Raw genomic sequence first — 15,353 nt, 5'->3', positions numbered from 1 at the left:
TTAGGTAGGTATATTAGAGTTAAAATATCGAGGCCAACGTCGAACCCGATAATAAATCCAACCAACCAAACCCAAAATAAATCCAAAACCAATTAGACTAAGTTTGGATAACAAGAGAAATGCTTGGACAAAAAGAGGAATACATAAGTAAATGTAAACAAAGTAACCAAAGCACTAGTAAGGACATTCGAAGAAAGTTGTCCCATTCGAGAAAGGAAGTCTGTCCACGAAAAATCCTGGATGACAGGGGAAATTCGTAACAGCAGTAAAGATGTCCGAAGACTTTGCAATAGGGCAATGTGAAATCAGCTGTATTCTGGGACAACTGCCAAACAAATTCAAAGGAAAACCAGTAAGGAAAGGATCAAAGTCGGTCGGGGCCGACTATATAATACCCTTCACCACTTTGAATATATAAATTATATACGGGATATACATATAAATCTGAACTGATTTCGATATAATATGGTACTCTTATTACTAGACCAAATTCCGTCACACATTCCAAATAAAATCAAAATTGGACAGATATAGGGTGTTTGGTGCAGCAAATACGTGAAACCGGGCGAAAGTATATATCCAAATCTGAACCGATTTCGATATAATTTGGCACATTTATTTCCAGACCGTTTTCAGTCATATATTCCAAATTTCATCAAAATCGGACATATATTGCGTGTTTGGTGCAGCAAATACGTGGAATGTGCCGAAAATATACAGCTGAGCTTTATCCAAGTCTGAACCGATTTCGATATAAGTTGGCACATTTATTTTCAGACAGATTTCAGTCACATATTCCAAATTTCAAGAAAATCTGACATATATTGCGTGTTTGGTGCAGCAAATACGTGGAATCGGCCGAAAATATATCGTCACCATAAATGCCAAAAGTCGTAACTAACAAAATAATAATTGTACAGGAGAAGCAAAAAACGTTATAAAATTAAAAACTGTTTTATGGAATATTAATCTTACGAAGGCGAGTATATGGGATATTATCAATCATATACGAATAGGAGTAAGTAACACTGTGCGACACGAAAAAAATTAACCACATTCTGGCGTGATAGAAGACGAAAAATAAGAAGACACGTGTCTCGGCGTTTTTCCCTGTTACTTCGAATTTCGCGGTTATGGGCCCCCAAAGACCTGAGGCCTTGATGTCAAAAAGGACCATTTTGTCAGGCTCATATCTTCTAAACCGCTAAGAATTTTGGTTTACTCGTGGAGGCAAAGTTGTAGCTCTCATCTTAAAAAGTAATAATGGTGAAGACATACAATCCATTCAACCTTATCTTCAAGGTCAAAATCGTTAAGGTCAAGTTTCCGTTATAATGTTTTCTCAGATTTTGGCCTACAGATATCAAACCGATCAAAATTGAATCAAACAAAAATGTTCCACAAAGTTGTATACTGATATATTCGCTACATTATCTTCAAGGTCAAAATCGTTAAGGTCAAGTTTCCGTTATAATGTTTTCTCAGATTTTGGCCTACAGATATCAAACCGATCAAAATTGAATCAAACAAAAATGTTCCACAAAGTTGTATACTGATATATTCGCTACATTATTGTGGTTGAATATTTTCTTGAATTTTGAATGGTTTAATTTCTATGGAGCAGAAACCGAAAAAAGAAAATAAAAAATCCATTTGTTTTGCTATTTTGACCTTTAAGAACTATTTCTACAGGGTTCGTATGTTCTAGAAAGTTGTTTATTGAGATCTAAGGTACATTTTTGTTGTTTGCTTCAATTTTGGTTGTTTGATTCAATTTTGATCGGTTTGATATCTGTAGGCCAAAATCTGAGAAAAAATATAACGGAAACTTGACCTTAACGATTTTGACCTTGAAGATAAGGTTGAATGGATTTTATGTCTTAACAATTATTATTCTTTAAGATGAGAGCTACAGCTTTGCCTCCACGAGCAAACCAAAATTCTTAGCGGTTTAGAAGATATGAGCCTGACAAAATGGTCTTTTTTGACATCAAGGTCTCAGGTTTTTGGGGGCCCATAACCGCGAAATTCGAAATAACAGGAAAAACGCCGAGACACGTGTCTTCTTATTTTTCAGAATATGGTTAATTTTCCATGACACAAAAAAATACACACAGTGTAATGAAACCAAAACTGCGGAAACGCTTGGTTTTGAGATCCGTCATTACAACAAAATCTGCAATGTTATCCCATTTTCCGAAATGCATTTTCTTGAATAGGATCGTTATTGTTTTAACGTAGAAGCCTGCAAGAGCATGTATTTTAGTCTTATGTATTAGATTTAAAAAACTAATTTTGACTTTTTTGGAGATAACATATTCCAAATTTCATCAAAATCGGACATACATACATATGTATATTGCGTGTTTGGTGCAGCAAATACGTGAAATAGGCCGAAAATATATATGGGAGCTATATCCATATCTGAACTCATTTTGATATAATTTAGCATATTTATTTATAGACCGAATTCAGTCACATCGACGTTATAAGACTTAAGTCGTTGAGCAAGTGGATCAAAAGATACCACCAAAACATACTACTGATCACAACGGGTGAGTCAATAGATCACATTGCATCGGACCGTATATCTGAAAAAGGTAAAGTCGCTTTATGTGAAGCTTTAATACCTAGCTCAAATGCCTGGAAGGTGCGTGTTTACAGACGGGGCTATGCCAGGTGGAAGACGGGACTGTGTGTCTATGTCGTAGACCCGGAAGCAAAAATATCCTGTACTCAGTACGATCCTCCAGGTCGAAATCCGACCGATTATAAAGTGTCTGAATTGTTTTAATGCTAACACAAAGCCAATCATTGTAAATATCCTAATGGAGAGTAAAGGATCAACTAAGCCAATAACAAACAAATTATTATTTTTATACCCTCAGCATTTATGCAAACTTTCATACGGGCAAAATTTTCCTCATCGAAATGATGGTTTTAGACCCCAAGTATCTTTGGAAGAAATCCGTTTCAGACAATTTGGAGTTGATTTAGCCAAGTCCGCCCGTCTGTCTGGCTGGCTGGAGCGCACGATAACTCTAGAATGGATCAACCGATTCGGTCCAAAATTTGGTTTTCGTAATATTTTGTCCAAACTTAGTTTAAGTTCGAAGATGGGCTATATCGGTCCACTCCTTCCGGTTCCTCCCCCACAAAAGTTCGAAAATGTTCGGAAAATTTGTGAGCACCATAACTCTTGAAGGGAGGAACCAATTTGATAGAAATTTCACGATGTAATTTCTACCAGACTTAGATGTTTTTTCTTGCAACAACTTGTATGCACTGCACCCAATACGACGGTACAAGCTTAATCAGGGGCAAGTTCATACTTCTTGAGAAAATAGCCTGAAAGGTGCAAAAAAAAAACCCTTATGATACAATGTGTAGTGTTTGGAGCGCAAGATAAATCCCGAACGGATCTGCCAATTCGGTCCAACATTCGGTCTTCGTAATATTTTGTCCAAACATAGTTTAAGTTCGAAGATAACCCATATCGGTTCACTCCTTCAGGTACCTCCCCCACTAATTTTCAAAATGTTCGGAAAAATCGTGCGCACAATAACTCTTGAAGAAAGTGGACGATTTGGTCCATACTTTAAACATCCAAATATATCTACCAGATATAGATCAGGTTCGAATATGGACTTTATTTGTCCACTCCTTCGGGTACCTATCACACAAAATTTCGGATATGTTCGCTTTAAGACCTGCTTCCGAATCGTTTTGATTTTTGTTGAGCAACTTGCATTCGCTGCCTCAATTAGGACGGTAAAAGCTTTTTTAGAGGCAAGTCCATACTTCTTGAGAAAGCAGTCCGAAAGGTGTAAAAGCCCCTATGGCATTATATCTAGTGGCTGAAGAGCACCGATTTGGTCCAAAATTTGGCCTTCGACAAAACTTCTGTTTCAGTTCTAGGATGGGCAATACCGGTCCACAGCTTCCGGTACCTCCCCCAATGTTTAAAAAATGTCACTAAAATGGTATGCACTATGTCTCATCAACGGGTCAACCAATTTGGTCAAAACTTTGGATCTCCTAACATTTTGTCCAAATTTAGTTAAACTTCTAAAATGGCCCACATCGGTCCTCTCCTTAGGATACCTCCCCCACAAAAGTTCAATATTTGTGTCCAAGTGCAGTTTAGGGTCCGTTCGAAAATCCTTTGGAAATGCATACCGATGCTGTTCGATATGAACCTGTTTACAGCGATATTATGTTTTCCGTGGACAAGTCCATGTTTCCTGGCATACTGGTCCAAAATTTATACGATGACCCACTGAAATGACTAGTGGGCGCGATATCTATCGAAAAGATATAACTTCCAAAATAATATCCGTTTCTATAATGGTCGGTCCATTTCCTTAAGTACCTCATCCGCAACACTTTTGAACTTTAATCCTAATCCACATTTTTGTCGACAAGTTCAAATGTCCAAAAAGCGTTTTAATTCACATGGGCTGAGGGTATATCTTTGTCGGCAAAGCCGTATCAGTCGGCTTTATTTACTTGTTTTCTTCCATTTCAAAAATTGTTTTGTACCGATATAATTTTGACTGAGAGTGAGCGGTGTTGAAAAAAGATCAAAATTAGTTTTATGTGGGCACTTTAATAAAAAACTGATTTCAATTTGCGATTCGTTGCGATAAATGATTTTTTCTCAAATTACATAAGTATGTATATACAATGCAGAACTTTTTGATATTTGTGTGGTACAATTTTGAACCGACTTTCCTGATAATTTTTAATTTATACTTTGAGTGACCAGAGAACTTTTCTACCAATCGAAATTTCGACTGAAAATAATAATAACAAGTAAGAAAGTGTCAGTCGGCTTTGCCGACAGATATATACACCCAGCCTATATGTATTAAAACTTTCATCTACGGACAGATTGGATGTATTTAGGGCCTTTTAAGTATTTTGTGGCCTTTTTTGGACATTTGAACTTGCCGACGAAAATGTGGATTAGAATTAAAGTTCAAAAGTGTTGCAAAGGAGGAACTTAAAGGAATGGACCGGCATAGTCCATTATGGAGGTGGATATTATGTTGGGAGTCATACCTTTTCGATAGATATCGCGCCAACTAGTCATTTCAGTAAGTCATCGTATAACTTTTGGACCAGTATGCCAGGAAGCATTATCCACGGAAAACATAATATCGCTGTAAACAGGACCACAACGAACAGCATCAGTAAATATTTCCAAAGGATATTTGAACAGATCTTAAACTGCACTTTGACACAAATGTTGAACTTTTGTGGGGGAGGTACCAAAGAAGAGGACCGATTTGGGCCATTTTAGAAGTTAAACCAAAATTTTGCAAAATATTAGGAGATCCAAAGTTTGGACCAAATTTGTTCAAGAGATATCGTGCAAATATGACGAAGGCCAAATTTTGGGCCAACTCGGTAGATCAGTCCGAAAGTTACCGTACTCTCCAGCCACAACATATGGTGCCATAGGGGTTTTTACACCTTTCGGGCTGTTTTTTTTTTTTTTTTGTCAAGAAAAAACTTTCACCGTGGTAATTGAAGCAGCGAATGCAAGTTGATTCAACAAAAATCAAAGTGATTCGAGAGCAGGTCTTAAAGTGAACTTATCCGAAATTTTGTGTGATAGGTACCCGAAGGAGTAGACAAAAATGGTCCATATTCGAACCTGATTTATATCTAGTAGTTATATTAGGATGTGGAAAATATGGACCAAATAGGTCGCTCCCTTCAAGAGTTATCGTGCGAACAATTTTTCCGAACATTTTTGAACTTTTGTGGGGGTACCTGAAGGAGTGGACCGATATGGCTTATCTTCGAACTTAAACGATGTTTGGACAAAATATTACGAAGCCCAAGTTTTGGACCAAATCGGTTGATCCGTTCGGGTGTTATCTTACCCTTCAACCACTACACACGGTTTATACGGGTTTTTGCGCCCTTCAGGCAATTATCTCAAGAAGTATGGACTTGCCCCTGATAAAATGTATACCACCGTATGGGGGGCAGTGAATAGAAGTTGTTGCAACAAAAACCAAATCGATTCGAGAGCAGGTCCCAAACTGAACTTTTCCGAAATGTTGTGTGGGAGGTACCCGAAGGAGTGGACCGATTGTGTCCATATTGAAACCTTATGTAAGACTGGTAGAAATTTCACGATGTGCAAAGTAGGGACCAAATCAGTTACTCCCTTCAAGAGTTATCGTGCGCACAAATTTTCCGAACATTTTCGAACTTTTGTGGGGACCGGAAGGCGTTGACCGGTATAACCCATTTTCGAACCTAAACTAAGTTTGGACAAAATATTAGGAAAGCCCAAATTTTGACCAAATCGGTTCATCCGTTCGAGAGTTATCGTGCGCACCGGCCAGCCAGACAGACGAACGGACATTGCTTAATCGACTTCAAATTGTCTGAAATGGATTTCGTTCAAACATACTTTGTCTTTATATGGAATAGGAGTTATTGGAATTTGAAATTTCTGTAGAATTTCAAGTTTATTTTGTACCATCTGTATTCTATCATTAGTTTTTCATTGGATCTTTATAAATCTAACAGGAAACTGTCAACTTATACCAATTGTTTAACGTATTATAGACAATTAATTGCGACATTCTTTAAAAGGTCTTATTTCCCTAGTATTAAAGCCATAGTTTCAACAATTGTAGCGTCTTAAACTTGGAATAGTTTTTATTTGTTCCAATTTTAAAGATTCGTAACAGAAGCATTCAAAATTTGTAGTTGTATTTGCATAATTTGCAAATTACCTATAGCGCGCAGGCGAGTGGCACCCTAAAAATAATTCTGAATCAATATTTTGTGACAATTATTATGAATAATAATAAATGTCAATACAAAACTTACGTAGAAATAGTTTTGGCCATAAAAATGCATCGGTATAAATTTCCAAACGATTTTTGAAGACGACCGATATGGACCATTTTCGAAGTTAAACTAAATTGGGACAAAATATTAGGACATCTAAAGTTTGGACCCAATCGGTTGCTCTGTTCAACTTATATAGCGCTACCATTTTTATACAATCAGCCTTTATACTAACGAGGGTATATACATTTTCATACGGGCAAAATATGCCTCATCGAAATAATGGTTTTAGATCCCAAGTATGTTTGGACGAAATCCGTTTCAGACAATTTGGAGTTGATTCAGCCATGTCCGTCCGTCTGTCTGGCTGGCTGGAGCGCACGATAACTCTCGAACGTGTCAACCGATTCGGTCCAAAATTTGGATTTATTTTTATTTTATTATTTATTTAGTTTAAGTTCGAAGATGAGTTATATCGGTCAACTCCTTCCGATACCTCCCTCCCCCAAGTTCGAAAATGTTCGGAAAATTTGTGCACACGAAAACTCTTGAAAGAAGTAACCGATTTACAGTCCCCTATACGACGGTACAAGTTTCATTAGGGGCAAGTCCATATTTCCTGAGAAAATAGCCTCAAAGATGCAAAAAAAAAACCCTATGACACCGTGTATAGTGGTTGTAGCGCAAGATAACTCTCGAACGGATCAGCCGAATCGATCCAAAATTTGGACTTCGTAATATTTGATTCAAACTTAGATTAAGTTCAAAGATAAGCTATATCGGTACACTCCTTCAAGTATCTCCCCCATAAAGGTTCAAAAATGTTCGGAAAAAATGTGCGAAAGATAACTCTTGATGGAAGTGACCGATTTGGTCCATACTTTACACATCCTAATATATCTACTAGATATAAATCAGGTTCGAATATGGACTTATTTTTTCACTCCTTCGGGTACCTCCTACACAAAATTTCGGATAAGTTCACCTTAAGAACTGCTATCGAATCACTTTTTGTTGAAGCAACTTGCATTCGCTGCCTCAATTACGACGGTAAAAGTTTTTTAGGGACAAGTTCATACTTCTTGAGAAAACAGCCCGAAAGATGTAAAAAAAACCAATATTGTATCATATGTTGCAGCTGGAGAGCACGATAACTCTCGAACTGATCAACAGATTTGGTCCAAAATTTTGCATTCGTCATATTTTGTTCAAGCTTAGTTCCAGTTCGAAGATGGGCAATACCGGTCCACAACTTCCTGCACTTCTTCCCAATATTTAAAAATGTCAATTAAATGGTATGCTCGATATCTCTTGAACGCAGCAACCAATTTGGTCCAAACTATGGATCTCTTAATATTTTGTTCAAATTTAGTTAAACTTCTAAAATGGCCCATATCGGTCCTTTCCTTTGGGTACCTCCCACACAAAAGTTCAACATTTGTATCTATGCAGTTTAGGGTATGTTTGAAGATCCTTTAGAAATGTATACCGATGCTGGACCACAACGAGTCCTGTTTAAAGAGATATTATGTTTTCCGTGGACAAGTCCATGCTTCCTGGCATACTGGTTCATAAGTTATAGGTTGACCCACTGAAATAAATTGTGGAAGCGATATCTATCGAAAAGATATGACTCTCAAAATAAGATCCACTTCCATAATGGACCGAGTCGGTTCATTCCTTTAAGTACCTCCTCCACAACACTCCTGAACTTTAATCATAATCCACATTTTTGTCGGCAAGTTCAAAGGTCCAAAAATTATATCTGCCGTAAATGAAAGTTTAAATTCGCATATGCTGAGGGTATATCTCTGTCGGCAGAGCCGACTACACTTTTTTACTTGTTGTGACATATTTTGCACTTTTTAGGCGGAGTTACCGGAAGGTGTAAACCGGTATTGCCCATCTTCAAACTAAAACTAATAGGGCAGTGATTATACTCATAAGTTGTTACAACGAAAATCAATGGGATTCGAGTGCAGTTTTTAAACTGCACTTTTCCGAAATTTCGTGTGGCATATACTCGAAGGAGTGAACCTGTATAATCAATATTCGAATCTGATCTATGTCTGGTAGAGATATTAAGATGTGCAAAGTATGGACCAATTCGGTTACTATCTTCGAGAGTTATTATGCTGACAACTTCAGCGAAAAGATACCTTAAGGATTGGACCAATATGACTCATCTTCGAACTAAAACTAAGTTTGGACAAAATACTGTGAACGCCAAATCCCAATCGGATTATCCGTTCGAAAGTTATCGTACGCTCCAACCACCCAGACAGACGGACGGGCATGACTAAATCGACTCCAAATTGTTTGAAATGGATTTCGTCTAAACATACTCGGGGTTTAAAACCATTATTTCGATGAGGCACATTTTGGCCGTATGAAAGTGTAGCTCAAAGGCTGATAGTATAAAAATGTACCTAAGATCACAGTAAACAATACTTTTAGATAATATTGAGTTTCACTAAACTTTCCATTCTTTGTCGCACTTTTTTTTTACAGTACAGAAGAAAGAGAGATGATTGCAAAAATTTCCATTTTAGAACAAACTGCTGTTTAGTATTTCCAATAATCCGGTTTACTTTTTCTATATAAACTATACAAACATTATTACTAATGTTGTTTAATGCTATTGTCTTCGATATACATATGTATGTATACATGTATGTATGTACCATATATATACGACAACGTATCCTGCCTTTGTGCTACAAATGTTAGGTAAACATTTTCTTAACTAAGTGCAGCAGCAGCAGCAGTCATTGTAAACAAACGTCTCTAACCTCAATGGAAATTAATTGAAACCAATCTTTTTTTCTATTGATTGCAAACTTACCGTTTCTTTGTGCTTCAAAATTCTATTGTGGTATACGAATTCAATATCTGAACCTCTTGCGGTGAATTTGTTGTTGTTGGCGTTGGCTTAGAGTTGATAACAGCTAAAATGAGAAAAGCAAAAACAAAATGGAAATTAGAAAACAAAAAGCCAGGTGAATTGTTAGGAAAGTGCCATATGGCATAATATAGAGAAAGAGAAAGATAATATTGATACATTTATACTGCAGTTTTCGTTTATTTTATCTAATTAAATTTTAATTACATTTAGAATATTGTATTCAGTGAACAAGCATATTAGAAAACTGCAAGAGATGAAGTTATAAATTACGAGTGTTGCAAGAAATTCTGTTGTGGGTTTCAAATTTCTCTAGTGTAAACAGCATTGCCATACTTTATCAGGAATATGCCAGAAAAAGAAGAAATATTACACTTATAAAATGTTAAACCTTATTTTTCTCAACACTAATTTGCACAGTCACCGAGAGATGACATGACATCAAAACCCTTATCGGTTGTCAAAAAACCCACAGTTTCTAACGAGCCATATGCGGTGATTATGAATTCATATCCAACAGTTTTCAAGATATAGCAAAATTAAAATTAAATTTGTAAATATTAGAAAAATATCCCCTATGTCAAATTGTAATATTATTTCCTTTAATTCTTCTAACTAGGTTATCTTAACTTCGTATATTTTTATAATGCAGTAGAAGACATAAATTACGTATTATCAGATAAAAATCAAATTTTATGTTAAGAGTACTTTTGCACAATTTTATACTAGAATAACGGCCATGAGTATCAGTACATCCTTTAATATCCTTTGCAGCAGTTACTGCAGTTGTTGCAGCAAACAACGCTGAATACGTACCCTTCAGTGGTACACACATCCATACATACATGTGTACATCTATAAAATATGCTTATGCTTGATCGGCAATAAGTGTTGTTATAAAACAATCAAAACACTTTGCTATAAGACATCAACAACAACAACAATAGCAGCAACAATATACTCGTACAATATCTTCATCAGCAGCAGCTGTAAACAGCAAGAATTAAAGTACCCATCATCAGGGTGGTGGCACAGCAGTAACAAATTATGCCGATGTAGATAATGTTGAACAAGAAAGAAAACAAAAAGCATAGAAATAATAAAGATTTTTTTTTAATATTGTTGGTGGGTATGCTTGCTTATATTTTACCTATTTACAAAATTATTATTTATGCAATTAGACTAAATACCGATAAGAATCTTAATTTTTCAATACATACATTATACAGTCGATGTCGATTTGGGAAAAAAATATTGCTGGGGAAGATGTTCGGAGAGATGTACCAGAAAAGTGGGAGAATAGATCAATATCTCTTTAAAGGTAAGTATTTCTTCAAGTAATGACCACGGATGGTTAACAAAGTCAAATTTTTCATTGAGCTGTGATGTAACCTGACAAAATTTTAGCGTGCATGAATTAAAATCTAACAACAACAATTGTACAGCACTCACCAAAAAAATCCTCATCGAAATAACGGTTTTAAAGTATGTTTGGACGAAATCCGTTTAAGACAGTTTGGGAGTCGATTGAGCCATGTCCATCCGTCCGACTGTCTGGATGGCTGAAGCGCACGATAACTCACCAATTAATCAAACGATTGCACCTGGCCAAAAATCGAAAAACAATTGTTTCAATTTATAGTAAATAGTGTCAAATATTGTTCATAGGATCCCACTGCGTGTAGTAATGACAAATTTATACGTTTCTTGTTTAGTAAGTGGGTATAAAATCAGGTCAAAGTGACCCTATTTGAAAAAAAAAAAATGTTCTCAATATTTAAGCTGTTTATTAAAATATTATAATATCCAAAATAAACAACGAGTTTTATTTTTTTTTTTGTAATTTAAAATGTTCATTATCGCCAATGATTTTTGATTTGATTTTTTCAAGATCATTTTTCACAATAAATGATGAAAATCGAGTAAGATCGAATTGGGCTCTGTACATTATCATTACATAAAAAGAGAATATTTTTTTTACGAATTTTCATCGAAACATCCTGCACATATTTGCACTTTTTGTTTTTATGTGATAGTTTGTCTTGCAGATACACACATATATACACATTTTCGTTGATTCGGACTTATAGTAAAATTTTATGGCGAACAAATTTCCAGGATACTTTAAAGTGATACGATCACATCACGATATTTTAAAGATTTTTGGAGAAAGGGAGCGAGAAGACACCTTTTAGGACTCACACGAGGGGTAATTTTTTTAAGAAAAATATTTCTTGCCTAAAGTGCATGGTAGAATAAGAAAAGGTAGCAGCAATACACAGCTGACTGAACTGGGTTGTAACGTTAGTGTCAAATTTCATATGACATTTTATACATTTATTTCTATTTCGATGTACATTAGGGACATATATTTTTTGAGAAAAAAATATATCATTCGGAAAAAACCATTTTCCAGAAAGACTTCTTCATTTCAATGATATGTAACCTCCTCCAAGTTCGAACGATAAGCCGCGCAGTAAATCACCGCTTGTAGAGGCGATACAACGTTTGTTAATATATGAGGTATTTTGTTGAAATTTAAAAAAATAAAGCACTAATAAACATGTGCTTCTTTGATTTCTAAAACAAAACATTGAAACGGCTTCTCCTTTTTCTATGAATTTCCAGCGACCCCAAACTTTTCTGCAAGAATTCGACTTTCTACAAGAATTTATGCATTTAGTGGAATGATGTGGAACCATTAAAATTGAAAATGTAACGAATTTTCATTCATGTTTTCCAAAATTTTCAACCAAATGTGAAAAATTATTAGTTTTTTAAATTCCAACAATTTATAGACATTTCCTTATTTTGTTTACAAATACAACTGGCAGTAACGTTACAAACAAAAACAAATTCCTTTGTGGTTGTTGTTCGAGTTGTATTTGTTGTAGTATTAACTTTACCTTATATTTGTTCTACCATGCCTAAAGTGCAAGTATTTCAAGTAATCTTAACTCAAATATTTCTATAACTGTAGAAATGGTAGAAGCTGGCACCCCTATTTTAGTTTCTTGTTTTTTTTTTTTTGTTTTTTTTTTCATATTAGGTAAGTTAGTAGAGCATGTCTTAAAACGTCAACTTCCGCAACACATTGAAACATTAAAACTTCTCACCGGTTTTCAGTGCGCCTTTCGTGGGCATAGAAGTACTGCCACCTTGCTTCTTGGTCTCACCGACTCCATTAGAAGGTCGTTTAATGATCAGAGTCAATGTGTCCTTATCTGTATTGATATGGAAAAGGCCTATGACCGATTGGACTATGGCACACTTTTAAATAAACTGAATTCGCAGTATCGGCTCATATCTAAGAAATAGAAAACAGTATGTATACGTTAATGGTGTTGCTTCCCGTGTACTCCCTGTAAAAAGTGGTGTGCCCTAAGGTTCGGTGATTGGGCCATTACTGTTTATGCTGTATATCAATGATATTTTTTCCTCATTCAACCTTTATTGCACACCATTTTCAAGGCCTATGACCGAATGGACTATGGCACACTTTTAAATAAACTGAATTCGCAGTATCGGCTTCAAGGTAGCGCTTGTCGCTTGATTGCCTCATATCTAAGAAATAGAAAACAATATGTATACGTTAATGGTGTTGCTTCCAGTGTACTCCCTGTAAAAAGTGGTGTTGCCCAAGGTTCGGTGATTGGGCCATTACTGTTTATGCTGTATATCAGTGAACTGTTTTCCTCATTGAACCTTTATTGCACACCATTTTCAATTTTATTCACGAGTAACTTAGACTCGCCTGATGTTTTACAAGCAAAGATTAATTATACTCTTTCTTCGGTTGAACAATGGATGGGCCTTAACAAACTATCGGTTAACCGTTCCAAAATCAAAGCAATGTCCTTTTCCTCGCACACTTCCTCTCTAGATGTGAAATACAAGGGTATATCAATTGATTTTGTAGACAGAATGGAATGTTGGACTTCACTTATCACATTGATCGAGTAGTCTCACGTACTATCTTTGCTTTACGCCAACTTTACAATTGCGACTTGGTTTTACCTCGTGACATTAAAAATACTTTAATTCACGCTTTAGTCATGCCTAACATACTATATTGTCTTGAGCTGTATTCCGAAACTACCTTATCCAGACTGAAACTTGTTAAAAAAGCCTTCAACAATGCTATGCGTTATCTATATTCCACCAAACGCTTTTCACACATAACGCCTTTCGCAATAGATTTTTTAGGATGCACTTCTGATGATCTAATTTATCTTCGGTGCCTCCTTCTTTTTTATAAGATTTGTAAATTCCAGTGTCCATATTTCTTTGCGACTTCCTTTACATTTTCTGGATTTACACGATCTACTAGCCTCACAATCCCTCGCTTGGATGGACGAATGGATAAATCGTTTCAAGTTAGAGTTTCTCGTCTCTTCAATTCCCTACCCAATAACCTAAAAACATTCAATTTCTCTATTTCTACTTTTCGAAAGGGATTTCTTCTATACATTAGATCAACATATGAGTAATATCTCACATATCCTGTTGCATTAATGTGTTATGATAAATAAACAGAAAAAACAATTACATATTTATAACATTAAATTATAACTTTAGCTTTATGAATTTGTACCCATTATTTATATTACTATATTTTGGAATAGGAACTCTTCTTATGAATATTGTATAACTTATTGGCCTTAAATTATTCTAAAACAAGTAAAAAAGTATCAGTCGGCCTTGCCGACAGAGATATACCCTCAGCCTGTGCAAATTGAAACACTTTTTTCACAAAAAACTTATGTATTTAGGGGGTTTCAAAATTTTGGTCGTATGAACCGACAAAAATGTTGATTAGGATTAAAGTTCAAAAATTTTCCGGAAAATGTACTTAACGGAATGGACCGACATAGACCATGGGGGTGCCATAGGGGGTTTTTACACCCTTCGGGCTGTTTTCTCAAGAAGTATGGACTTGCCCCTGAAATAACTTTTACCATCGTAATTGAGGCAGCGAATGTAAGTTGCTTCAACAAAAATCAAAGTGATTCAATAGCAGGTCTTAAAGTGAACTTATCCAAAATTTTGTGTGGGAGGTACGGGATGGAGTGGACAAATATAGTCCATATTCGAACCTGATCTATATCTGGTAGATATTATGAGAATGTGTAAAGTATGGACCAAATTGGTCAATCCCATCAAGAGTTATCGCGCACACAATTTTTCCGAATATTTTTGAACTTTTGTGGGGTAGGTACCTGAAGGAGTGGACCGATATGGCTTATCTACGAACATAAACTAAGTTTGGAAACAATATTACGAAGGCCAAATTTTGGCCGGAATCGGCATATCCGTTCGAGAATTATCTTGCGCTTCCACCGGAAGGAGTGGACCGATATAATCCATCTTTGAACTTGAACTAAGTTTGGACAAAATATTACGAAAGCCAAATTTTGGACCGAATCGGCAGATCCGTTCGAGAGTTATCTTGCGCTCCAACCACTACACGCGATGTCATAGGGTTTTTTGTAACTTTCAGGCTATTTTCTCAGGAAGTATGGACTTGCCCCTAATAAAACTTACAGCGTCGTATAGAGGACAGCGAATACAACTTGCGTAAACAAAAATCAAAGCAATTCGATAGCAGGTCCTAAACTGAACTTTTCTGAAA

General features: G+C 35.8%; 1 protein-coding gene across 3 annotated transcripts in view; it reads right to left on the bottom strand.

The window, feature by feature from the left end:
* The window catches only part of LOC141402536 (uncharacterized), a 301,381-nt gene that overhangs the window by 214,703 nt on the left and 71,325 nt on the right, over positions 1-15,353 (bottom strand). For all 3 annotated transcript variants that reach the window (XM_073984041.1, XM_073984039.1, XM_073984040.1), the window contains one exon: positions 9,665-9,767. In XM_073984041.1, coding sequence (XP_073840142.1) covers positions 9,679-9,767 — 89 coding nt within the window. In that variant the 3' untranslated portion in view covers positions 9,665-9,678. The remainder of the gene's footprint in view (positions 1-9,664; positions 9,768-15,353) is intronic.

Source organism: Musca autumnalis, unplaced genomic scaffold (genome assembly GCF_047663935.1).
Source record: "Musca autumnalis isolate F117 unplaced genomic scaffold, ASM4766393v1 scaffold_4, whole genome shotgun sequence".
Taxonomy (NCBI): domain Eukaryota; kingdom Metazoa; phylum Arthropoda; class Insecta; order Diptera; family Muscidae; genus Musca; species Musca autumnalis.
The sequence above is the reverse complement of the archived record's forward strand: the minus strand, read 5'-3'. Positions and strand labels throughout refer to the sequence as shown.